The 26,020-nt window shown below is 41.0% G+C and overlaps 1 protein-coding gene across 1 annotated transcript in view; it reads left to right on the top strand.

Annotated features, from left to right (window-relative positions):
* Nucleotides 1-26,020, top strand: part of PTPRH (protein tyrosine phosphatase receptor type H) — a 152,685-nt gene that overhangs the window by 78,413 nt on the left and 48,252 nt on the right. The window contains exons 5-11 of the mRNA XM_075189606.1: nucleotides 4,538-4,804; nucleotides 8,130-8,396; nucleotides 10,162-10,428; nucleotides 12,196-12,462; nucleotides 16,271-16,537; nucleotides 17,503-17,769; nucleotides 18,830-19,096. Coding sequence (XP_075045707.1) covers nucleotides 4,538-4,804; nucleotides 8,130-8,396; nucleotides 10,162-10,428; nucleotides 12,196-12,462; nucleotides 16,271-16,537; nucleotides 17,503-17,769; nucleotides 18,830-19,096 — 1,869 coding nt within the window. The remainder of the gene's footprint in view (nucleotides 1-4,537; nucleotides 4,805-8,129; nucleotides 8,397-10,161; nucleotides 10,429-12,195; nucleotides 12,463-16,270; nucleotides 16,538-17,502; nucleotides 17,770-18,829; nucleotides 19,097-26,020) is intronic.

The following is a 26,020-nucleotide window of genomic DNA, read 5'->3' as shown; positions in this document are numbered from 1 at the left end:
CTGGAGGTTTGAAAAAGTGGAGATGTTGCCTATAGCAACTAGTCAGATTCTAGCTGTCATTTTGTAGAATGTACTAAATAAATGATAACTAAAATCTGATTGGTTGCTATAGGCAACACTTCCACTTTTTTAAACCCGTAACTTGATAATTATACCCCATGGTCTCTGTTGCTTTTCACTGCAGCATTTACTGTTGGAGTGCTGTGACCCTTTAAATAATTAGTATACTGTATGTTTATGTATATGTGTGTATATATATATATATATATATATTTATATATATATTTTTAAATTCTTTTGTTGTGGGAATGGTTTAACTGGTGCAGCGTGGAGTTGGTGAAATGCTAAACTACCCCAAGCCCAGAGGAGACCTCCCTTAATGCTGGAAGCTAACAATTGTTACCCATAAAATCCAAAAATACAAATGTTTCTCTATGAACTGATAGACCACAGCACACAATTATTTATAAATATATATCACTTCACTACTTTATAGAATTCAATTTCATATCAATAAAAACAAATATGAATGGTTGAAGTCCCAGTAGTATGGAGAATTCTTAGGATTTATTTGCTCAGTAAAGCACTGAAAAGGTAATGTAAATTGTACAATTATACCTCATTCAGTTCTATTGCAAAAAACACTAAGGGGTTTACTTAAGAAGTGGTGAAGAGCCAAATTGCCGGGGTAAGCGGCAGCAAAATGCTATTTCACCGTTTTTTGGTTATTTCTTACAGGACTAGTGTCGGGGAAATCATAAATTTCTTCGACATTAATAGATATAATTTTAGAGCTTACCAGTGCCACAATAGATTTCTATGGGGACAGCAGCATTTGTTAATTAATTTAGTTGTGAAAAGCAAGGTTTTTCACAGCAAAGCAACTCAGGTTGCTCAATGTTAGTAGGATTCAGCTGATGTCTCCCCGACACTGCTGATCCCTCACTGGGAAAGCTATATGCGCATGTGCAAGTGTTGGGCTGCTAGCGAATGGAGACCACTGTTAAATTAGCTGCCTCTCCAATGAGAGTGAAAATATTAGAACTCCTCAATGACCAGCAGCATACTAATAAGGTCTACTTTTATCAACCAGCATACTAATGCATCCTCATCAGCAGAAGTCTTAGGGATATTGTCACGAACGTCTAGCCTGTCCCAGATACAGCAGTCTGGCCGTGACTGGTGTCACCTTAGTCACTTAGCAATGAATACACCTTTTCTACCACCACAAAGGATTTATTATGGTGTCCTTAAGTTCACCAGAAACACGTATTAATGTTTCACACTTAAATCACATACACACTTAACATGAGCCTCCCTGGGCTTCGTAAATTCACAAAGAATCACGGAGAACACTCTAGATTAAATTTATTTCATCTGAAAAATGTTTCCAAGGCTTAATTACAAAAATTAATAACAAGATATACAATATATTGTAAGTTTCAGAAAATATAATAGGAAATAAAACCAGAGTCACTACTTACTTAGTTAAAACTTTGTATGTGAGGGAACACAATTGAGAAGCATGAGACATTTCAGTCTTGATAGACCCCTCATGAAAATACACATGTTATTGTCTAAGTCAGAAGATTTTAAACCCTTCTTACAGGCTCTTCACCCCCACCTTTGGAATTACATTTTCATTTCTGTTAGATTGATTCCCAAAATGACACAGAGCTTTCCAAAGTAAATTATCTATCACTAAGATATATGTTTGGGCACCTCAGAGAATCTCTCACCTCTGCTCTGCTTGAGTGGCTAGATGTTTTACAACTTTGGGCTTCAAACTCCTCCAAGACCCTTATCTATCCTGGGCCTGGCTAGTTTCAAAAGATTAACAACACATGCATAACTTCAAACTCATGTCATCTAGCAAAGCACATGTTGAAATTACATTACAAGGTTACGTAAAATATTCACATTGTCATACATGAATGCAGCAGAAAATAGCAATCAGTCATTAGATATACTACATAATCGTCACAGATATATTTATGAGACCTTCTAAAAAGGAAAAGTGGAGGTGTTGCCCATAACAACCAATCGGTTCTAAAAAGTAGAAGGGCATTAAATGTGGCAATCCAGAGCATTGGCACAGATGGCACCCCTCACGAGTCAACCCTGTTCTCAGAAGATATGTATATGAAGTTATGACTGTTTTACTTTCTTTTGGAGTATCTAAATATATACTGGAATATGTTTTGAAAATCCTGTAACAAGACCAGGGCCTGATCAACCACTAGGCTGACCAGGCTGCAGCCTGGGGCGCTGGGTCCCGGGGGGCGCGGCGCTGCGGGGATTTATTTATTTTTTTCATTCTTTTTTTTTTTTTTTCATTCATTTTTTTTTTTCGGGGTGGGGGAGGGGGGGTCGCCGCGGGGGGGTGGAGGGCTCGACGATCAAAAGCATTGGTGGTCAGTGGTTAGCAACACACAGCCAATCGCCAGGCTGCCTGTTGCTGTGCAGCAGACAGGAAGCAGGACGTCTTCACTTCATATCTGCTGATCTGAGGAGAGGAACGACGCTGGCACAACTACAGGTAAGTGAAGGGGAGAACTGCCCTGCATATCTATAGGGAGGGGGGGGGGAACTGCCCTGCATATCTATAGGGAGGGGGGGGGACTGCCCTGCATATCTATAGGGAGGGGGGGGAACTGCCCTGCATATCTATAGGGAGGGGGGGAACTGCCCTGCATATCTATAGGGAGGGGGGGAACTGCCCTGCATATCTATAGGGAGGGGGGGAACTGCCCTGCATATCTATAGGGAGGGGGGGGAACTGCCCTGCATATCTATAGGGAGGGGGGGGGAACTGCCCTGCATATCTATAGGGAGGGGGGGGGGAACTGCCCTGCATATCTATAGGGAGGGGGGGGGGGTAACTGCCCTGCATATCTATAGGGAGGGGGGGGACTGCCCTGCAAATCTATAGGGAGGGGGGGGGAACTGCCCTGCATATCTATAGGGAGGGGGGGGAACTGCCCTGCATATCTATAGGGAGGGAGGGAACTGCCCTGCATATCTATAGGGAGGGGGGGAACTGCCCTGCATATCTATAGGGAGGGGGGGGGGAACTGCCCTGCATATCTATAGGGAGGGGGCGGGAACTGCCCTGCATATCTATAGGGAGGGGGGGAACTGCCCTGCATATCTATAGGGAGGGGGGGAACTGCCCTGCATATCTATAGGGAGGGGGGGGAACTGCCCTGCATATCTATAGGGAGGGGGGGGGGACTGCCCTGCATATCTATAGGGAGGGGGGGAACTGCCCTGCATATGTATAGGGAGGGGGGGGAACTGCCCTGCATATCTATAGGGAGGGAGAGGGGGGACTGTCATGCATATGTATAGGGAGGGAGAGGGGGACTGTCATACAAATCTATAGGGTGGGAGGGGGGGGGGGGCTGCCATGAAAATCTATAGGGAGGGAGAGAGGTTGATATGTATGAAGGAGGGCAGAGGAGGGGGGCTGATATATGTGACTGGGGGAGTTTTGATGTGATGGGGGGGAGGATAGCTACAGAGTGAAGGTAAGGAAAATAGCTGCAAGGGGGATGGATGCAGGGTGGGAGGTAAAGAAAATGGCTGCAGCAGGGGTTAAGGAAAATGGCTGTGGGGGGGGGGGGGGTTGTGGTTAAGGAAAATGGCTGCGGGGGTATTTAAAAAATAGAGCAGCTTTGGGGGGCAGAATCTCATGATTGTGTGGTGGTCACATGGGTGGTCTCAGCAATCACTAGAATACTAAATATTAGTGAGATGGGGCTGGTAGAGGTTTGTATTTGACAACAAATATTCAGATATTGCTTATATATGCCTGTCCAATGGGGTACTTTTAGCTGGCCATAATGGAGTGTTTTGTTTTAACTAAAGGGCCTAATCATTCAGGGTTTGCATTATAATACATTTTTGCATTTTCAAAAAAGGACGCCAACTTTCCAGAAGCCAGCGATAGGATAACAAAGTTGCAAGAGAGAAGAGCAAGAACAGGTAAGAGACAATGGCACAATCTGTCTAAATTTGAATGCTGGAGAATACACCTGAACATTCATATTCAGGAGTGTTCCTATACACCTATATATTCGGAAGAGGGGGATGGGGGGGGGCGCTGCGGCCGTATTAGCATAGGGCGACCGGAACCCTTAATCAGGCCCTGAACAAGACATACACATACACAGGTAAATTTCCCTATAATTATAGATAGAAAAGTCGTATCTCTCCCTATGTATTGCTATCAGCATCTCAGGATGGCGATAGCTGGAAATGTTATTATTTTTTTTTACTATCTTTTAACTATTTTTAATCATTCTAAAACTGACGAATCGATAAGACTTTTCTTGCGTCTGTCAGCCAGGATGGCCTAACAGATAATTATCACAAAGCTGCTCCAATGAAATTTTTTTGTTAAATTTTGGAGATAGTAGGTGATCGACAACCAGCCTTTTAAAAACATTTTAGTAAATGGACCATTAAAGTGATTTGTTGTGAGCAAATATATACTGGAACATGTATTAAAAATCCTGTATTTGTGTCTACTTAGGACCATCCAGTGTCACTGGCTTCAATGTCTCTGCTGTGGGGTTAGATCATGTAAATCTTACTTGGACATTCCCCACCGATACTAATAAGCACACATACATCTACACAGTGGTAAGGAACCCAGGCAACTTGAACATCAGCAATATAACAACCAACTATGTACAGGTGACTGGGCTGTCACCAGGAGTAAATTACAGTTTCACCATCTACACTGTGACTACAAACCGGGTGGAGAGCCTTACATTACCGGGAATACAAAGTACAGCAAGTAAGTTCATGCTTTTTATTTCTTTAACATGTAATTTATTTTTTACAAATGAGGTACATCATCATCATCATCATCTATTTATCTACCCTTTTTCAGCATGAAGTACATGCTATTGTTAAATAAGTAATGTATACAATTACAGTATTGTTGTTATATCTGTGCTTCTTTAAAATACATATATATTATCCTAACAAAAGCCATTAGTACGGTTGGTAAAAATTTAACTAAGTCTCCCACTATTACCCTCTTTTTCTAATAGCTAATAACTTCTGAACAGTATTTGATATGCAGAACGATATTGGTTGGTGATTTTTATTTTTAGGAATCAGCCAATGAGTGAGAGCATATAAAAAAGAGGGATTACTTTCCTGAACTTTCCTATTTGAACTTTAGCCACCTAAAACTAACCACTGACGAACAGTGAATATGGCATTAGGAAACTTTAGCGCAAATTACAGTTATCAGTCCCTCACAAATGCAAAGTCTCCCCTTCCAACCCAATAAAAACAATACAGTAGGTAACTATTTTATTAAATGAATAGCTATAAATCCATGCTAGCAAACCAAAACATACATAACTCCAACAGACAGCCACACAATGTACTATGGGTGTTTATTCTGTACAGTCCACCAAAGGCTTGTAAAGATCATATTCCCAGTCATATACCTGCAGCATCTTCTACCCCACTGTCAATGAGCCAAACCCGTCCACAGCTATGACAGGGAATACTTTTAGGATCTGCCCTCCAGGAGATCCCAGAGGGGAGATTCTGTTGCCGAATGCGTGGTGAGGGGAGGCCGAGCAGGTCGAGTCACTAGGCCCCCCCACTGCTCAAATGTCGCGATTCGCGGGAGAATACAGGTGGGAGCGGGGCTAGGATGACGCGATTCACTGTGAATCATGTCATTATGCCCCGTCCTCACCCACTTCACAGGGAGGTAGACAGATGCAGGAGGTAACACTGCTCTCCCTGGAGTCTGGGAGAACTCCTACAAACTCAGGAGTCTCCTGAACATTCTGGTAGACTAGGCATCTATGGTTTTAGGGCTGTTGAACTGCTTGACACCAACTGAATCTGTTCCTGGACAGAACAGCTGAGACACCTTACATAATACAGGCATCTCATTGTACGCCAGGGTCATGGCCACTCCCTATACACATGGCCTGGACAGGCATCATTTATGCTGTATTGTGTGCTTTTATTTAAAGAGTAACCATCATCTACAAACATCTGCACCATTAACAGACATCTGAATAGACAACATAAAGCTCGATATAACTTGACTTATGTTAGGTATACTTTGAGAATTTATGAGCAGGGCCGTTTGTAGACCAGGTGAAGCCCAGGCCTAATAAGTCCTTTTGCACCCTCCTTCCCCCCAAAAAATAACCCCAACATACAGTAAATAAAATATACAACTAACTGTAACTATCACAGGACAGTGCTTTCAGCATTCCAGTATTATGGGCCCGAGTTGAACTTACACCACTTTCCGTAGCCTAAATTGCACAAAATCGCACTGTGCAGGCCCACAATGATAATGAATGCATATGTGCTGATGCAGAGTGATGCGTATCTGGCACATACGCCTCCTGGTGACTGTATAGGCGGAATGGGAGAGAGAAGGTCACACTCATACAGACCTGCAGAAACATACAGATATGTGTGTTCGGAGACGTATGTTTTGTACCTGCTAGAGGGCGGGTGCAAATACATCATGTTGATAGCTTGGTGTAAACCAGGTGCGTACTCTGCTGATGGTAACCTGACGCATCTCGATATGTGTACAGCTGTGTATATGGGTGGATATATGCCATTCGTCTGTTTCTTCTGATTGGCAGCCACCTGGACTCCATTTTAATCCTGATTGAATTAAAATGAATGCTGCTGCTCAACAGTGTCTCCTCTACTGCGTTTTCACTTTTTTTATTTCTGGCTCATTGGTTCAATGTTCCTGGGAAGATTGTGCTGCCAGATTGGTACTGAGTGATCACATGTTCTAACCAGGGAGGCTAATTATTCAGCGACCTGATTTTCTATAGACAATTTTTGCTGTTCTACAAAGTGAACCATAGCCATAGCTTGTCATTACAATATCAATAAGGCAGCTGAGTGATACTCAGCTATTTCGGCAATACTCGCCCAGAGTGGTAGAGGTCAACTTACTACTTTGCTGGGCCAATCTAGAGGGATTTGAGCATGCATGACCCAGCTAGCCACTTCACGTATGTGCAGTGAAACAGAAAGCACAGACTTGGCGGCATATTTACTAAACTGCGGGTTTGAAAAGTGGAGATGTTGCCTATAGCAACTAATCAGATTCTAGCTGTCATTTTGTAGAATGTACAAAATAAATGATAACTAGAATCTAATTGGTTGCTATAGGCAACATCTCCACTTTTTCAAACCCGCAGCAGTTTAGTAAATATACCCCTTGGGCTCTGTTGCTGCAATGCTGAAAACTAAAATTACTTTTCTATGAACTTATAGACCACAACACACAATTATTTATATATATCACTTCACTTCTTTATAGAATACAATTTCATAGCAATAAAAACAAATATGAATGGTTGAAGTGCCAAGTACGGAGGATTCTTAGGATTCATTTGCTCAGTAAAAAGTTAATGTAAATTGTACAATTATACCTCTTTCACTTCTATTACAAAATACAGTAAGGGCTCTATTTAAGTAAAGAGCCAAATTTCCGGCATAAGCAGTAGCAAAATGCTCTTTTTTGTTATTATTACAGGAATAATTAATCTAATTTTCAGAGCTGACCACTGCCGCAATAGACCTCTATGGGGACAGCAGCATTTGTTAACTAATTAAGCTGTGAAAAGCAATGTATTTCACAGCAAAGTAACGCCATCTCACGATGGTCAATTTCATGGACTCCAATTGAAATCTGTCTAGGACTGCTGATCCCTCACTGGGAAAGCTATATGCAAGTGATGGGCTGCTGGCGAATGGAGACCACTGTTAAATTAGCTACCTCTCAAATGAGAACCAACCTAATACTGCTCTTCAATGACCAACGGCATACTAAGACAGTCTCCATTTATCACCCAGCTTACTAATGCATCCCCCATCGACAGAAGTCTTAGGGATATATTTATGTATTTGTTGCCTATAGCAACCAAACAAAAAGAAGAAAGGCATTAAGAATGGCAATCAAGAGCATTGGCACAGATGTCACCCCTCAAGTGTCAACCAAGTTCTCAGAAGATATGTATATGAAGTTGTTACTGTTTTACTTCCTTTTGGTGTATCAAAATATATTCTGGAATATATTTTAAAATTCTGTATTTTTGGCTACTTAGGGCCATCTACTGTCTCTGGCTTAAATGTCTCTGCTGTGGGGTTAAGCTATGTGAATCTTACTTGGACAATCCCCACTGATATTAATAACAAGACTTACACCTACAAGGTGTTAGGGAATCCAGGCAACTTGAGCACTAGCAATATAGCAACCAACAATGTACAGATGACTGGGCTGTCACCAGGAGTAAATTACAGTTTCACCATCTACACTGTGACCGCAAACGGGGTGGAGAGCCCTACATTTACGGGAATACAAAGTACAACAAGTAAGTTATTTTTTTTTAATTTAACATTACATCATAATGAGCTGCTATTTCTTCTTGTACATAAAAATGCAGCATTCCCAGTTACACAAATTTTCAGATTTATGGTAAGACACCCTCTCAGTCAAGGCGCTTCTGCTAATAGGTTGGTCCTAACTAAAAAAGAGTCTCTATTTTTGGGCCATGCATATATGTGTTTTTAAACTGAGAGCTAACTTACCAAATGGCAAAACAGCACCATCACCCCATCAGCTACTGATACCAACATGCCTCTCAAACAAATCAATACAGAAATGGAAGTTGCTCAATCAATTTATAGGTTAATAGCAGGTGCTTGCAAGAGTGGGGTTAACCAAATGGAACAAATACAGAAAAATATCCCCAGCATACTGCTATAACCAGTAAAGAGCTGCTATTCTTGCTTGTACATAAAAATGCAGAATTCTCAGTAACACACATTTGCAGATGTATGGTAAGCCACCCACCCGGACACGGCGCTTCTGGTAATAGGGTGGTCCTAGCTCTAAGGAACGAGAGTCCCTATTTTTGGACCATACATATATGTGTTTTTAAATTGAGAGCTAACTTACCATGAGGTACCCCAAAAAGCCTCTAAATAGCAATACAGCACCAGCACTCCCCATCAGCTACTGATACCAAACATGCCTCTCAAACAAACAGTACAGAAGTGGAAATTGCTCAAACAATTTATAAGCAACATATTCATTACTGTTCCTCAATAACCAGCAACATATTAAGACAGTCTCCTTTTAGCAACCAGCTTACTAATGTGGAACATCCGCACTGGGATTGCTACGGAACTAATGATCCAGTCCCTCTCCTGCAGCCCAGCAATAGATAGAAGACTTAAAGTAAAATAAAACTACTTTGTTACCCATAAAGTTCAAAAATTACTTTTCTATGAACTTATAGACCACATCACACAATTATTTATATATATCACTTCACTTCTTTATAGAATACAATTTCATAGCAATAAAAACAAATATGAATGGTTGAAGTGCCAAGTACGGAGAATTCTTAGGATTCATTTGCTCAGTAAAAAGTTAATGTAAATTGTACAATTATACCTCTTTCACTTCTATTACAAAATACAGTAAGGGCTCTTTTTAAGTAAAGAGCCAAATTGCCGGCATAAGCAGTAGCAAAATGCTCTTTTTTGTTATTATTACAGGATTAATTAATCTAATTTTCAGAGCTAACCACTGCTGCAATAGACCTGTATGGGGACAGCAGCATTTGTTAATTAATTAAGCTGTGAAAAGCAATGTATTTCACAGCAAAGTAACGCCATCTCACGATGGTCAATTTCAATGGACTCCAATTGAAATCTGTCTAGGACTGCTGATCCCTCACTGGGAAAGCTATATGCAAGTGATGGGCTGCTGGCGAATGGAGACCACTGTTAAATTAGCTACTTCTCCAATGAGAACCAACCTATTACTTCTCTTCAATGACCAGCGGCATACTAAAACATTCTCCATTTATCACCCAGCTTACTAATGCATCCCCCATCGACAGAAGTCTTAGGGATATATTTATGTATTTGTTCCCTATGTCAACCAATCAAAAAAGAAGAAAGGCATTAAGCATGGCATTCAAGAGCATTGGCACAGATGTCACCCCTCAAGTGTCAACCAAGTTCTCAGAAGATATGTATATGAAGTTGTTACTGTTTTACTTCCTTTTGGTGTATCTATATATATTCTGGAATATATTTTAAAATCCTGTATTTTTGGCTACTTAGGGCCATCTACTGTCTCTGGCTTAAATGTCTCTGCTGTGGGGTTAGACTATGTGACTCTTACTTGGACAATCCCCACTGATATTAATAACAAGACTTACACCTACAAGGTGTTAGGGGATCCAGGCAACTTGAGCACTAGCAATATAGCAACCAACAATGTACAGATGACTGGGCTGTCACCAGGAGTAAATTACAGTTTCACCATCTACACTGTGACCGCAAACGGGGTGGAGAGCCCTACATTTACGGGAATACAAAGTACAACAAGTAAGTTATTTTTTTTTTTATTTAACATTACATCATAAGGAGCTGCTATTTCTTCTTGTACATAAAAATACAGCATTCCCAGTTACACAAATTTTCAGATTTATGGTAATCCACCCGCTCCATCAAGGCGCTTCTGCTAATAGGTTGGTCCTAACTAAAAAAGAGTCTCTATTTTTGGGCCATGCATATATGTGTTTTTAAACTGAGAGCTAACTTACCAAATGGCAAAACAGCACCATCACCCCATCAGCTACTGATACCAACATGCCTCTCAAACAAATCAATACAGAAATGGAAGTTGCTCAATCAATTTATAGGTTAATAGCAGGTGCTTGCAAGAGTGGGGTTAACCAAATGGAACAAATACAGAAAAATATCCCCAGCATACTGCTATAACCAGTAAAGGAGCTGCTATTCTTGCTTGTACATAAAAATGCATAATTCTCAGTTACACACATTTGCAGATGTATGGTAAGCCACCCACCCGGACACGGCGCTTCTGGTAATAGGGTGGTCCTAGCTCTAAGGAACGAGAGTCCCTATTTTTGGACCATACATATATGTGTTTTTAAATTGAGAGCTAACTTACCATGAGGTACCCCAAAAAGCCTCTAAATAGCAATACAGCACCAGCACTCCCCATCAGCTACTGATACCAAACATGCCTCTCAAACAAACAGTACAGAAGTGGAAATTGCTCAAACAATTTATAAGCAACATATTCATTACTGTTCCTCAATGACCAGCAACATATTAAGACAGTCTCCTTTTAACAACCAGCTTACTAATGTGGAACATCCGCACTGGGATTGCTACGGAACTAATGACCCAGTCCCTCTCCTGCAGCCCAGCAATAGATAGAAGACTTAAAGTAAAATAAAACTACTTTGTTACCCATAAAGTTCAAAAATTACTTTTCTATGAACTTATAGACCACATCACACAATTATTTATATATATCACTTCACTTCTTTATAGAATACAATTTCATAGCAATAAAAACAAATATGAATGGTTGAAGTGCCAAGTACGGAGAATTCTTAGGATTCATTTGCTCAGTAAAAAGTTAATGTAAATTGTACAATTATACCTCTTTCACTTCTATTACAAAATACAGTAAGGGCTCTTTTTAAGTAAAGAGCCAAATTGCCGGCATAAGCAGTAGCAAAATGCTCTTTTTTGTTATTATTACAGGATTAATTAATCTAATTTCCAGAGCTGACCACTGCTGCAATAGACCTGTATGGGGACAGCAGCATTTGTTAATTAATTAAGCTGTGAAAAGCAATGTATTTCCCAGTAAAGTAACGCCATCTCACGATGGTCAATTTCAATGGACTCCAATTGAAATCTGTCTAGGACTGCTGATCCCTCACTGGGAAAGCTATATGCAAGTGTTGGGCTGCTGGCGAATGGAGACCACTGTTAAATTAGATACCTCTCAAATGAGAACCAACCTATTACTGCTCTTCAATGACCAACAGGCATACTAAGACAGTCTCCATTTATCACCCAGCTTACTAATGCATCCCCCATCGACAGAAGTCTTAGGGATATATTTATGTATTTCTTGCCTATAGCAACCAAACAAAAAGAAGAAAGGCATTAAGAATGGCAATCAAGAGCATTGGCACAGATGTCACCCCTCAAGTGTCAACCAAGTTCTCAGAAGATATGTATATGAAGTTGTTACTGTTTTACTTCCTTTTGGTGTATCTATATATATTCTGGAATATATTTTAAAATCCTGTATTTTTGGCTACTTAGGGCCATCTACTGTCTCTGGCTTAAATGTCTCTGCTGTGGGGTTAAGCTATGTGAATCTTACTTGGACAATTCCCACTGATATTAATAACAAGACTTACACCTACAAGGTGTTAGGGAATCCAGGCAACTTGAGCACTAGCAATATAGCAACCAACAATGTACAGATGACTGGGCTGTCACCAGGAGTAAATTACAAATTCACCATCTACACTGTGACCTCAAACGGGGTGGAGAGCCCTACATTTACCGAAATACAAAGTACAACAAGTAAGTTATTTTTTTATTATTTAACATTACATCATAAGGAGCTGCTATTTCTTCTTGTACATAAAAGTGCAGGATTCTCAGTTACAAAAATTTTCAGAGTTATGGTAAGACACCCTCTCAGTCAAGGCGCTTCTGCAAATAGGGTGGTCCTAACTAAAGAAGAGTCTCTATTTTTGGGCCATGCATATATGTGTTTTTAAACCGAGAGCTAACTTACCAAATGGCAATACAGCACCATCACTTCCCATCAGCAACTGATACCAACATGCCTCTCAAACAAGTCAATACAGAAGTGGAAGTTGCTTAATCAATTTATAGGTTTATAGCAGGTGCTTGCAAGAGTGGGGTTATCTAAATGGAACAAATACAGAAAAAGATCCCCCAGCATACTACTATAACCAGTAAAGGAGCTGCTATTCTTGCTTGTACATAAAAATGCAGAATTCTCAGTTACACACATTTGCAGATGTATGGTAAGCCACCCACCCGGACACGGCGCTTCTGGTAATAGGGTGGTCCTAGCTCTAAGTAACGAGAATCTCTATTTTTTGACCATACATAATATATGTGTTTTTAAATTGAGAGCTAAATTACCATGAGGTACCCCAAAAAGCCTCTAAATAGCAATACAGCACCAGCACTCCCCATCAGCTACTGATACCAAACATGCCTCTCAAACAACCAGTACAGAAGTGGAAATTGCTCAAACAATTTAAAAGCAACATATTCATTACTGATCCTCAATGACCAGCAACATATTAAGACAGTCTCCTTTTAACAACCAGCATACTAATGTGGAACATCCGCACTGGGATTGCTACGGAACTAATGACATTGCTAGGGAATTTCTCAATAATGGGCTTGTCACGGGCACTAGGAGTCTTTGCCCAGGATATCACCAGATGATGATCTTACCAGAGTAGTGTGGGTTACACAGTGGTCCTCTGGTAGCAGGGTGACTAGCGGAACATATGACTCAGCAGATGGTGAGAGGATGCAAATAGAAAAGTCAATGACTAGCAGCAATCTGGTTAATGATTAGGTAGATATGAACACGAGGATCTTGATGGACGTGAAGAAGTGCAGGAAGGTAACAGGTAAGTCAGTGGTCTGCGGACAGCAAGTTGTACCACTGCTATAGTGAGAAGACTTGTCCAGGTGTAGGTAGGTAACGGGGAAGTCAGTGGTCTGCGTACAGCAAGTTGTACCACTGCTTGTAGTGAGAGGACTTGTTCCAGGTGCAGGTAGGTAACGGGGAAGTCAGTGGTCTGCGTACAGCAAGTTGTACCACTGCTTATGGTGAGAGGACTTGTCCAGGTGCAGGTAGGTAGCGGGGAAGTCAGTGGTCTGCGTATAGCAAGTTGTACCACTGCTTAATAGGTGAGGAGACTTGTCCAGGTGCAGGTTGGTAGCGGGGAAGTCAGTGGTCTGCGTATAGCAAGTTGTACCACTGCTTAATAGGTGAGGAGGTGTACAAGTGTTGATGAGTGGAAACATAGAATGTAGACACTGAGAGCACGAGGAACTTGATCCCAAACAATATGCACAAGTCTATGTTGGTGTGGCAGGCGCTGCTTGACAGAGACGAATTCACTACTGGAATCCAGGCTAATAGCAGAAGGTCAATTAGCATATGTATCTCATGACTGAACAAAGAGGTAAACTTCCCAGCAGATATGCGGAGTAATAACACAGTCTCAGGGAGATAGAGGATTCCGTGGGTAAGTGGAGAACAGTCCAAGCGGATATGCAGTAAACGAATACAGTCAATAGAAAGTAAGCATACCGCGGTTCAGTTGAGCAGGCTGTCCACGAGAGGATACAGGAACAGCTGAGCAGCTGCACGCCAGCACGAGTAAAGAAACCACAGGTGAGTGGTAGCGGTAATCAGGGTCCGGGTCAGCACACAGGCAGAGAACTTGACACGGGTAGAACAACGATGAGCAAATGCAGGAATCACTGGAGATAGCGAACACGAGTAGAACACTGGAGGTAATAGCGAACTGGAAGCCGCCGATGATCAGAGCAGGAATCAGCAGGGAATTGAAGACATAGTAGAACACGGGAGACTTGTAGCGGTCTGGAAACCGGCAGGAATCAGCAGGGAACTGAAGACATAGTAGAACACAGGAGACTTGAAGCGGTTTGGAAACCGGCAATGAGTTGAGCAGGAATCAGCAGGAAGCTGAAGACATGGAGAAGTACACAGGAACACCTTCAGAGACTCACAGGGAATGAGACTCCAAGATCAGGCAACGAGGTAATGAACACAGGTGCTTTAAATAGGGAGCGTTGCCTGATCAACCAATTAACTAAAAGCAAAGGTCAGAAGAGTTCTTAGGATCTGCGCATGCGCAGACCATCAGGATGGCGGGCGGCCACGGTTCAGGATAGGTGCTGGCAGGAATACTGGAGAGCCACGCACGAGTGAAGAGGCACTTACGGTCCGGTGAGTGACAGGGCTGACCCAGTCCCTCTCCTGCAGCCCAGCAATAGACAGAAGACTTAAAGTAAAATAAAACTACTTTGTTACCCATAAAGCTCTCAATAATCACTTCTCGATGAACTTATAGACCACAACACACAATTATTTAAATACAAGTTAACCCGTGCATGATACTCATGCATTCTATTCAAATCAAGCTACTTAAGGTGTTAAAAAGGTTTTTGTCATGCATTTCGGCCTAGCCCAGGCCTCCTCAGGGGAAGAGCGTTACTTCCCGATGCAAGCGCCCTTTTTTAACGTGGTTTTGTCCACATGTCACCACCTCATCATTTTTCTCCATCACCTCATCCTTCATCTTCATCGCCACATCCTTCATCAAGCTACTTAATGTGTTAAAAACTCCCCACTGTCACCCCCAGCAACCACCAACCACTCCCAACTGTCACTTCTCCTTCAAGAAATATATAGGTCAGTGTATAACTCTGCCCAGCAGGTGGCGCTGCAGCTTGTTTTGTTTTTTTTCACACACGCCACTAGGCATTTATATAGTAGATATCACTTCATTTCTTTATAGAATACAATTTCATAGCAATAAAAACAAATATGAATGGTTGAAGTGCCAAGTACGGAGAATTCTTAGGATTCATTTGCTCAGTAAAAAGTTAATGTAAATTGTACAATTATACCTCTTTCACTTCTATTGCAAAATACAGTTAGGGCTCTATTTATTTGAAGAGCCAAATTGCCGGCATAAGCAGTAGCAAAATGCTCTTTTTTGTTATGTATTATAGGGTTAATAAATCTAATATTCAGAGCTGACCACTGCTGCAATAGACCTGTATGGGGACAGCAGCATTCGTTAATTAATTAAGCTGTGAAAAGCAATGTATTTCACAATAAAGTAACACCATCTCACAATGGTCAATTTCAATGGACTCCAACTGAAATCTCTCTAGGACTGCTGATCCCTCACTGGGAAAGCTATATGCAAGTGATGGGCTGCTGGCGAATGGAGGCCACTGTTAAATTAGCTACTTCTCCAATGAGAACCATCCTATTACTGCTCTTCAATGACCAACGGCATACTAAAACAGTTTCCATTTATTACCCAGCATTCTAATGCATCCCCGTCGACAGAAGTCTTAGGGATATATTTTTGTATTTGTTGCCTATAGCAACCAAACAAAAAGAAGAAGGGCATTAAGCATGGCAATCAAGAGCATTGGCACAGATGTCACCCCTCAAGTGTCATCCAAGGTCTCAGAAGATATGTATATGAAGTTGTTACTGTTTTACTTCCTTTTGGTGTATCTAAATATATTCTAGAATATGTTTTAAAGTCCTGTATTTTTGGCTACTTAGGGCCATCCAGTGTCTTTGGCTTATATGTCACTGCTGTGGGGTTAGACTATGTGAATCTTACTTGGACAATCCCCACTGATATTAATAACAAGACTTACACCTACAAGGTGTTAGGGGATCCAGGCAACTTGAACACTAACAATATAGCAACCAACAACGTACAGATGACTGGGCTGTCACCAGGAGTAAATTACAAATTCACCATCTACACTGTGACCTCAAACGGGGTGGAGAGCCTTACATTTACCGAAATACAAAGTACAACAAGTAAGTTATTTTTTTATTATTTAACATTAAATCATAAGGAGCTGCTATTTCTTCTTGTGCATACAAATACAGAATTCTCAGTTACACAAATTTTCAGATTTATGGTAAGCCACTCGCTCCGTCAAGGCTCTTCTGCTAATAGGGTCGTGCTAACTAATCAAGAGCCTCTCTTTTTGGGCCATGCATATATGTGTTTTTAAATGCTAACTTACCAAATGGCAATACAGCACCACCACTTTCAATCAGCTGCTGATTCCAACATGCCTCTCAAACAAATCAATACAGAAGTGAAAGTTGCTCAATCAATTGATAGGTTTATAGCAGGTGCTTGCAAGAGTGGGGTTATCCAAATGGAACAAATACAGAAAAAAAATATCCCCCAGCATACTACTATAACCAGTAAAGACACTTCTGCTAATAGGGTGGTCCTAGCTCTAAGTAACGAGAGTCTCTCTTTTTTGACCATACATCATATATGTGTTTTGAAATTGAGCGCTAAATTGCCATGAGGTACCCCAAAAAGTCTCTAAATAGCAATACAGCACCAGCACTCCCCATCAGCTACTGATACCAAACATGCCTCTCAAACAAATAGTCCAAGAGTGGAAGTTGCTCAAACAATTTATAAGCAACATATTCATTACTGTTCCTCAATGACCAGCAACATATTAAGACAGTCTCCTTTTAACAACCAGCTTACTAATGTGGGATTGCTACGGAACTAATGACATCTCTAGGGAATTTCTCAATAATGGGCTCACCCAGTCCCTCTCCTGCAGCCCAGCAATAGACAGAAGACTTAAACTAAAATAAAACTACTTTTTAATATATACATTTTGCAAATATTAAATGACAACTATGCTAAGACAAAGCTGGTCTTTGCAAATGTGGGGCGCTGTGTACTTTCCTTTGTCAGTAGTGTATACTGGAATATATTGACAAAATCCTGTACTTTTGTCACTTAGGACCGTCCGCTGTCTCTGGCTTCCGTGTCTCTGCTGTGGGGTTAAACTATGTAAATCTTAATTGGACGTTCCCCAACGATACTAATAAGGACACATACACCTACACAGTGATAAGGGAGCCAGACAATTTGAACATCACCAATATAACAACCAACAATGTACTGATGACTGGGCTGTCACCAGGAGTAAATTACAATTTCACCGTCTACACTGTGACCTCAAACGGAGTGCAGAGCCTTACATTTATGGGAATACAAAGTACAACAAGTAAGTTAATTTTTTATTATTTAACATTACATCATAAGGAGCTGCTATTTCTTCTTGTACATAAAAATGCAGAATTCTCAGTTAGACAAATTTTCAGAGTTATGGTAAGCCACCCGCTACGTCAAGGTGCTTCTGCTAATAGGTTGGTCCTAACTAAACAAGAGTCCCTATTTTTGGGCCATGCATATATGTGTTTTTAAACTGAGAGCTAACTTACCAAATGGCAATACAGCAATATCAGTTCCCATCAGCAACTGATACCAACATGCCTCTCAAACAAGTCAATACAGAAGTGGAAGTTGCTCAATCAATTGATAGGTTTATAGCAGGTGCTTGCAAGAGTGGGGTTATCCAAATGGAACAAATACAGAAAAAAATCCCCCAGAATACTGCTATAACCAGTAAAGGAGCTGCTATTCTTGCTTGTACATAAAAATGCAGAATTCTCAGGTACACACTTTTGCAGATGTATGGTAAGCCACCCACCCGGACAAGGCGCTTCTGCTAATAGGGTGGTCCTAGCTCTAAGTAACGAGTGTCTCTATTTTTGGACCATACATATATGTGTTTTTAAATTGAGAGCTAACTTACCATGAGTTACCCCAAAAAGTCTCTAAATAGCAATACAGCACCAGCACTCCCCATCAGCTACTGATACCAAACATGCCTCTCAAACAGTACAGAAGTGGAAATTGCTCAAACAATTTATAAGCAACATATTCATTACTGTTCCTCAAAGACCAGCAACATATTAAGACAGTCTCCTTTTAACAACTAGCTTACTAATGTGGAACATCCGCACTGGGATTGCTACGGAACTAATGACATTGCTAGAGAATTTCCAATAATGGGCTGACCCAGTCCCTCTCCTGCAAACCAGCAATAGACAGAAGACTTAAAGTAAAATAAAACTACTTTTTAATATATACATTTCGCAAATATAAATGACAACTATGCTAAGACAAACCTGGTCTTTGCAAATGTGGGGCGCTGTGTACTTTCCTTTGTCAGTAGTGTATACTGGAATATATTGACAAAATCCTGTACTTTTGTCACTTAGGACCGTCCACTGTCTCTGGCTTCCATGTCTCTGCTGTGGGGTTTAACTATGTAAATCTTAATTGGACGTTCCCCAACGATACTAATAAGGACACATACACCTACTCAGTGATAAGGGAGCCAGACAACTTGAACATCACCAATATAACAACCAACTATGTACAGGTGACTGGGCTGTCACCAGGAGTAAATTACAATTTCACCATCTACACTGTGACCTCAGATGGAGTGCAGAGCCCTGCATTACCAGGAATACAAAGTACAACAAGTAAGTTCATGTTTTTTATTTCTTTAATATAGAATTGATTTCTTACAAATGAACAAGGTCATAGAATTGTTAAAATAAGAATGTATTACACCCTCTTACCTCTCTGTATGTATTACCCAGTATTGTTTTATTACTGTTCGTTCCCAATTGTAAAGCGCTACGGAATCTGCTGGCGCTATATAAATAAATGATGATGATGATGATGATGGTTACATTTATGGTATTGTTGCTATTTTTGTGCTTTTACAAAATAATCTATATTACACTGGGGGTAGCCATCCCTTTAATTAATTGTTAAAATAAGAATGTATTACACCCTCTTACCTCTCTGTATGTATTACCCAGTATTGTTTTATTACTGTTCGTTCCCAATTGTAAAGCGCTACGGAATCTGCTGGCTATATATATAAATAAATGATGATGATGATGATGGTTACATTTATGGTATTGTTGCTATTTTTGTGCTTTTACAAAATAATCTATATTACACTGGGGGTAGCCATCCCTTTAATTAAGGTTTAACTGAGCCTTCCATTATAATCCTCTGCTTTCAGGGGTTAACCATTTTTAATAGTGTAACCAATCAACATAAAATTTGGTAGGCATAGGGACATTGACTAGTGATGGCCATGAAGCATGACATAGGTGAATCTTCACCCTGGAGTCGAACATAGTTACCAATCCCTTAGAAATGCAAAGTCTTCCCTTCCAACCCAATAAAATCAGTATAACAGAGTGTGGGCAATCTAAGGCCACTGTTTCATTAAGACAACAGTTATAAATCCTTGCTAGGAAACCAGAACATATGCAACACCAACAAACTAGCCATAGAATGTACTATGGGCGTTTACTCCATCCACTACACTGTGAAGTTGACTCTGTGCCGCTCAGCTCAGGGCCAGCCGGCACTGGGAATAAAGTGTTGTGTATTTTAATATTTTAAAAGATTTTAATACTCCTTACATCTCCTTATGACTCCTTACGCCTTGTGGAGAGGCTGAACAGAGGAGAGTAGGGGCATGCCAGCTTATGCAGACACAGTAACCTTATTACAGTGAGGTTATTAGAGATCGAAGCAGCCACAAATAGTATTGAAGGGTCATGAAAGTGATTCAATAAGTGTAATTATCACTCCTATCGGGATTATATTTACAAATTGACCTTGATTCAATTTGCTGCACCATTATTAGGGTATTTATATTGCTCTTCTATTCAGAAGAGGTATAAGTAATGTTATGAGTGTTTTGTCGCTATCCAATAACGATTGTCGAATCTCGATTTGTGTTTCCAACGCACAAAGATTTATTCTCAAAAAGTAGCAGAATATATTCAAGCGAAATAATAATAAGTACAGCCGTTACTTATCGCAGGCGCTTTGGATCCAGTGAACAGTCATTCAGGTCTGAAGTCTGTTGTCAAGGTGACAGAACATTACATGAGAGCTACTGCTTATATGCAAACAGAGATACATTTCTTTTAACCTGAACCATATGTATCATTAATATGCATATAACTTATAATATTACACATAAACACTACTATATTTCAACATAAATAACTATGTGTTGCAACTACCATTAATGTGTACTATTTTACAAATGTGTGTGTTGGTGCGAATGTATGTAAAAGCGTAAATACTGTTGTTGCCACGTGTTGCAACTGCGTACGCCCTTCCACGCCGTAGCGTGCCATACGCATCTTTTCAGACAAAGACAACCAAGTTTGCTTGATTTTAATTGAAATGACTTTATCCAATTTACTGACTTTCGACAGTAATAAGAATTGTATTGTGACAATATTACATATTTAAACATATTGTATCACTTTCAAGACTCTTCAGTACATTACTGTAGTTATGCTCTTTAAAACAGTGGGTGCATAGAAATCCTATATACACACATGATTATTGTTCTCCTATTAAAGAAGAGATACAGGATTCCTATTTGTTAGTAGCAGTAGCAATTACACCCTTTGTTCAGTGTCTTCAGTTATCCTCTCCTAAAACCTCACATTTACAACATTACATATGAGAGCCGGAATTTGTTGCAGGCTATTGGTGGATGGAAAAGTCAATCACACGTCATATACAATCAGTCCTTCTGATCTGACATAAATAGCTTGTGAGCCTCTTAGTAGGGTTCAATCCTTAAAATAGCAGCGGTGAAACGCGTGTCGGATGTGGAGAGTCACGCCATGCTATGTTCCTTCTTCTTCATTATGTATGTATAACCTGCACAGGATTGTTTTTAAGACCTTACTTGTTCAAAGAGCAGCATATTATACCATTTGACAAAGATATAAAAGATGTCAAATCCACATATATTAGATTAGTTATACAGTAAGACATAAAGTAACTGTAAACTGAATATAATGATTGCTGATCTATTTTTTGAATGAACCCCTTCAGAATGTTTTTAATAGATTGAGCACCAGCATATTCATATCAAACCCCTCTATATTTTTTATAGATTAAGATCCTTAACCACCCCCCCATGTCATTTATAGATTTGGCACAGGGTTTCCTAAGACATCGCAACCCCCCTCCCCCTCCTCCCTCTATCCTCCTCCCAGTACTTTACTTACAGGCTCCTCTCCTTCTTCTCTCTTCTTCTAGCTCTTCTCTCTGTTGGTTCTAGCAACTCTCGTCGGCTTTTCTCCATAGTGTTGCAACATCATGACATCACATGGTTGGCGCTTCAGGGCAGAGAGCAGGGAGCTGCGAATAGATCTTTAATGCGGTCCCCTGCCTGAGAGAAGGGGGAGGTCATGGCTTAAGCTGCAGGTCACGGTGGGCCCCCTTGTCATTCCAGACCCCATAACCCCCTTGATGGCTGCCCTGAACATGAGAATATATAAATAGGGGATAATGGGTAGTATACCTATATTATGAATGAGAATGCCAGGTTACAAGATACATTCATAACTTCATGTCCTGCACTATTAGGAGGTGTGGTTGGACTACTTCTCTCCCCACAGTGCACGTTCACAGTTCTACTAAATGTCCCATCACTCACGGTCACATCTTTTGAAGTACATGCTATTCGCATTTTTAATCCATTCTCTCTACGTGTTGCGGTGATCTATCGTCCCCCTGGAGCACACCAACAATTTATTGAGGATTTCTCTGCATGGCTCCTTCACTTCTTATCTTCAGACATCCCCACCATCATCATGGGTGACTTTAACATCCCCATTGATAACCCACCTTCCAAGGCTGCTTCCAAACTCTTCTCTCTAACCTCCTCACTTGACCTCTCCCAGTGGATTGAATCATCTACTCATAAGGATGGCCACTGCCTTGATCTTGTTTTCTCTAGACTATGCTCAGTTTCTATTTTTATTAACACACCCTTCCCCCTCTCGGATCATCACCTTATCAGCTACACTCTCACCCCCACTGCTCTAACCTCTCTACTGTCTAACTCTACCAAGCCTCCTCATACTCGCAGAAATCTGAATTCTATTAATCTTCAACAATTTTCCACCTCTCTCCAACACCTTCTCTCCCCTATCTCTACATTCTCATCCCCTGAGATGGCAGTACCTCATTTTCACCTAACCTTAGCAACGACCCTTGATCAAGTGGCTCCAGCGACACTACATACTACACGTCGACTTCGATGTCAACCGTGGCACACCAAAGCAACAGGAAATCTTCAAAAACTGTCCCGTAAAGCAGAACGTCACTGGCGTAAATCTCGAAGCTCTAATGACTTCTTCACATATACTTCTGTCTACCGCTCCTATTGAAATGCTCTGGACACTGCAAAACAAACATACTTCCAATCTCTTATCTATGCTCAGGCTTCTAACCCCAAATGCCTTTTCAATACATTTAATCATCTTTTCAATCCTCCCACCCCGAACCCTCCATCTACTATCAGTGCTCAGGATCTTGCTTCCTACTTCAAGGACAAGATTGATAAGATCAGACTAGAAATGGTATCCTCTTCCTCGACAAGAAATCGGCTCAATTCCTTCCCACTACCCTCTGACACCCTCTCTTCATTTGACCGCACAAATGAAGAGGAGATTTCTACTCTCTTCTTATCTTCCTACTCTACCTCCTGTCCTCTTGATCCTATTCCCTTGCAAATTGGTAGATCCCTGTCTCCTGTACTCATTTCACCTCTAACTCAAATCTGTAATCTCTCACTCTCTACTGGCATATTTCCATCACTATACAAGCATGCAGTGATTACTCCTATTCTAAAAAAACAAAACTCCGACCCACACTCTCTCTCAAATTACTGTCCCATCTCTCAGCTCCCTTGCCCCTCCAAGCTTCTAGAGAGACTTGCCTACACTCGCCTCAAACGCTTTCGTTCCGCAAACAACCTGTTGGATCCTCTTCAGTCTGGCTTTCGTTCTCAACACTCCACAGAGACTGCGCTGACCAAGGTTGTCAATGATCTGATCACTGCTAAAACTGAACGCCATTACTCTCTCCTAATTCTCCTGGATCTCTCGGCTGCATTTGACACCGTTGACCACTCTCTTCTCATACAAACGCTGCAATCCCTAGGTCTTCAAGACACTGTTCTATCCTGGTTCTCATCCTACCTCTCTAATCGCTCTTTCACTGTTAATTTCTGTGGAGCCACCTCTGCTCCGCTTCCCCTATCAGTTGGAGTACCACAAGGCTCAGTGCTAGGTCCTCTGCTGTTCTCTATCTATACCGCTTCTCTTGGAAATCTAATAAGTTCCTTTGGCTTTCAGTATCATCTCTATGCGGATGATACCCAAATCTATCTATCCTCTCCTGATCTCTCGACATCTGTGTTGTCCCGTGTAACTGACTGTCTTTCTGCCATATCATCTTGGATGTCCTCTCGCCAACTCAAACTTAATCTTTCTAAAACAGAGTTAATAATATTCCCACCCGCCAACAAGAGCATACCTGACATTTCTATCTCTGTTGATAACATGACCATAATTCCCACCCCACAAGCTCGCTGCCTAGGTGTAATCCTTGATTCACACCTATCCTTTGTGCCCCACATTGACTCTATATCTAAATCATGTTACATACATCTAAAGAACATTTCCAGAATCCGCACATATCTCAGGCAAGACACTGCTAAAACCTTAATTCATGCACTTATCATCTCCCGCATTGACTATTGCAATTCCCTCCTTACTGGTCTTCCCAAAAACAGACTCAAACCCCTACAATCTATTTTGCATGCTGCAGCAAGACTGATTTTCCTTGCAAATCGCTATTCCTCTGTTGAATCACTCTGTATGTCTCTACACTGGCTGCCTGTCTTCTACCGAATCCAATATAAAATACTTTTACTAACCTACAAGGCCATCAACAAAGCTGTACCAACATACATCTCCTCGCTTGTCTCAAAATATCTCCCAACTCGGCAACTCTGCAAAAGATCTGCGTCTCTCATCCACCCTCATTACATCCTCCCATTCCCGGTTACAGGACTTTTTTCGGGCTGCACCCACTCTATGGAACTCTCTCCCTCGCACAATAAGACTCTCCTCTGGTCTACAAACTTTCAAGTGTTCTCTGAAAACCTACCTATTCAGACAAGCTTATAATATTCCTCAACCACCCTCTTAACCTCACTACCTTTAGCCTGTTACTGCCTGTTACACAATTTCACACAAGACAACTACCCCCTGACCAACATTGTTGTGTGACAGGATCATTTAGCTTATGAGTCACTTTTACCTTTGCAGTCTGGCTGGGCCAAGATGCAAAATGTATACTTAACCTCATGTGTCAATCTCCCATTGTCCCATAGATTGTAAGCTTGCGAGCAGGGCCTTCTCACCTCTTTGTCTGTTTTACCCAGTTTGTTTATTAGTTTATTATGTTTGTCCCCAATTGTAAAGCGCTACGGAATATGTTGGCGCTATATAAATAAATGATGATGATGATGATGATTATAGAATACAGTTAAAATGTTCTGCACTGTTACAGTTTTCCGTGACTTTGTGACCTTTATCAACTAAACTCCAGTACATGATGATAACCAGGAATAAATATGACCATGAATAATTATAAATCTGGTTACACCTCTACAATTTAAACAGGCACTATGACACATTAATGATGTCAAACATTACATAGAAAATCCAACAAAATTTTGATAGTGGGAGATACATTGTACAGGTGACAAACATCCCTCTACTCAGCAATATATATAAATACACTGCATTGAAACCTGATATGCTCAGATGTGAGTTCAACAAAGGGACAATATAAATTACGGTAGGTCCCTAGTGATATATTTTATTAGGGCAGTAGGTAAGCAATATAAGCATACAGAATAATACATACTGTGAAATTGGATATATCTTCCTCAAAAACTTATCCTTAAATACATACTTGCCAACTCTCCCTGAATGTCAGGGAGACTCCTTGAAATAGGGGTGATTTCCCTCACTCCCTGAAGAGTCTGGCATTCTCCCTGATGCTGAGCCAGTACAAGACGTGGTTGGCTTCACCATCTGTGGCATGATGACACAGTTCAGAAATTGTGTCCTATGTCCATGTATTGATGCCTATGGAGGTGGCCATTTTCATGGAGACCAAGATTTAAACAAAGACTGACAGGTAAGACAACATGACTTCAGTAATGGAGACATAAATGTAAAAGACACTTCAGTCTCTAGAGATTCATTAGCTGCTTTTCTTTAACGCATAGTTGCCTACTGTCCCGGACCGGCAGACTCCCGCATTTCTGGGAGACCTCCCGGGAGAGCAGGGCATTCTCCCGGGTTTCGCCCCAGAAATAGATAAGTGACGTGGGGAAGGGCTTAATGACGCAAATATTGCATCATCTTAGTCCCACCCCCTGTTGTAATTGGCCAAATTGTGCCAATCATTTAGGGGAAGGGCCAAAATGATATGATTCGTCAAGCCCCACTCCCGCACGCCCACCTCCCCCGGGATCTCCCTGA

Source organism: Mixophyes fleayi, chromosome 11 (assembly GCF_038048845.1).
Source record: "Mixophyes fleayi isolate aMixFle1 chromosome 11, aMixFle1.hap1, whole genome shotgun sequence".
In the NCBI taxonomy this organism is placed as follows: Eukaryota; Metazoa; Chordata; class Amphibia; order Anura; family Limnodynastidae; genus Mixophyes; species Mixophyes fleayi.
This window is presented reverse-complemented; position numbering and strand designations above follow the sequence as displayed.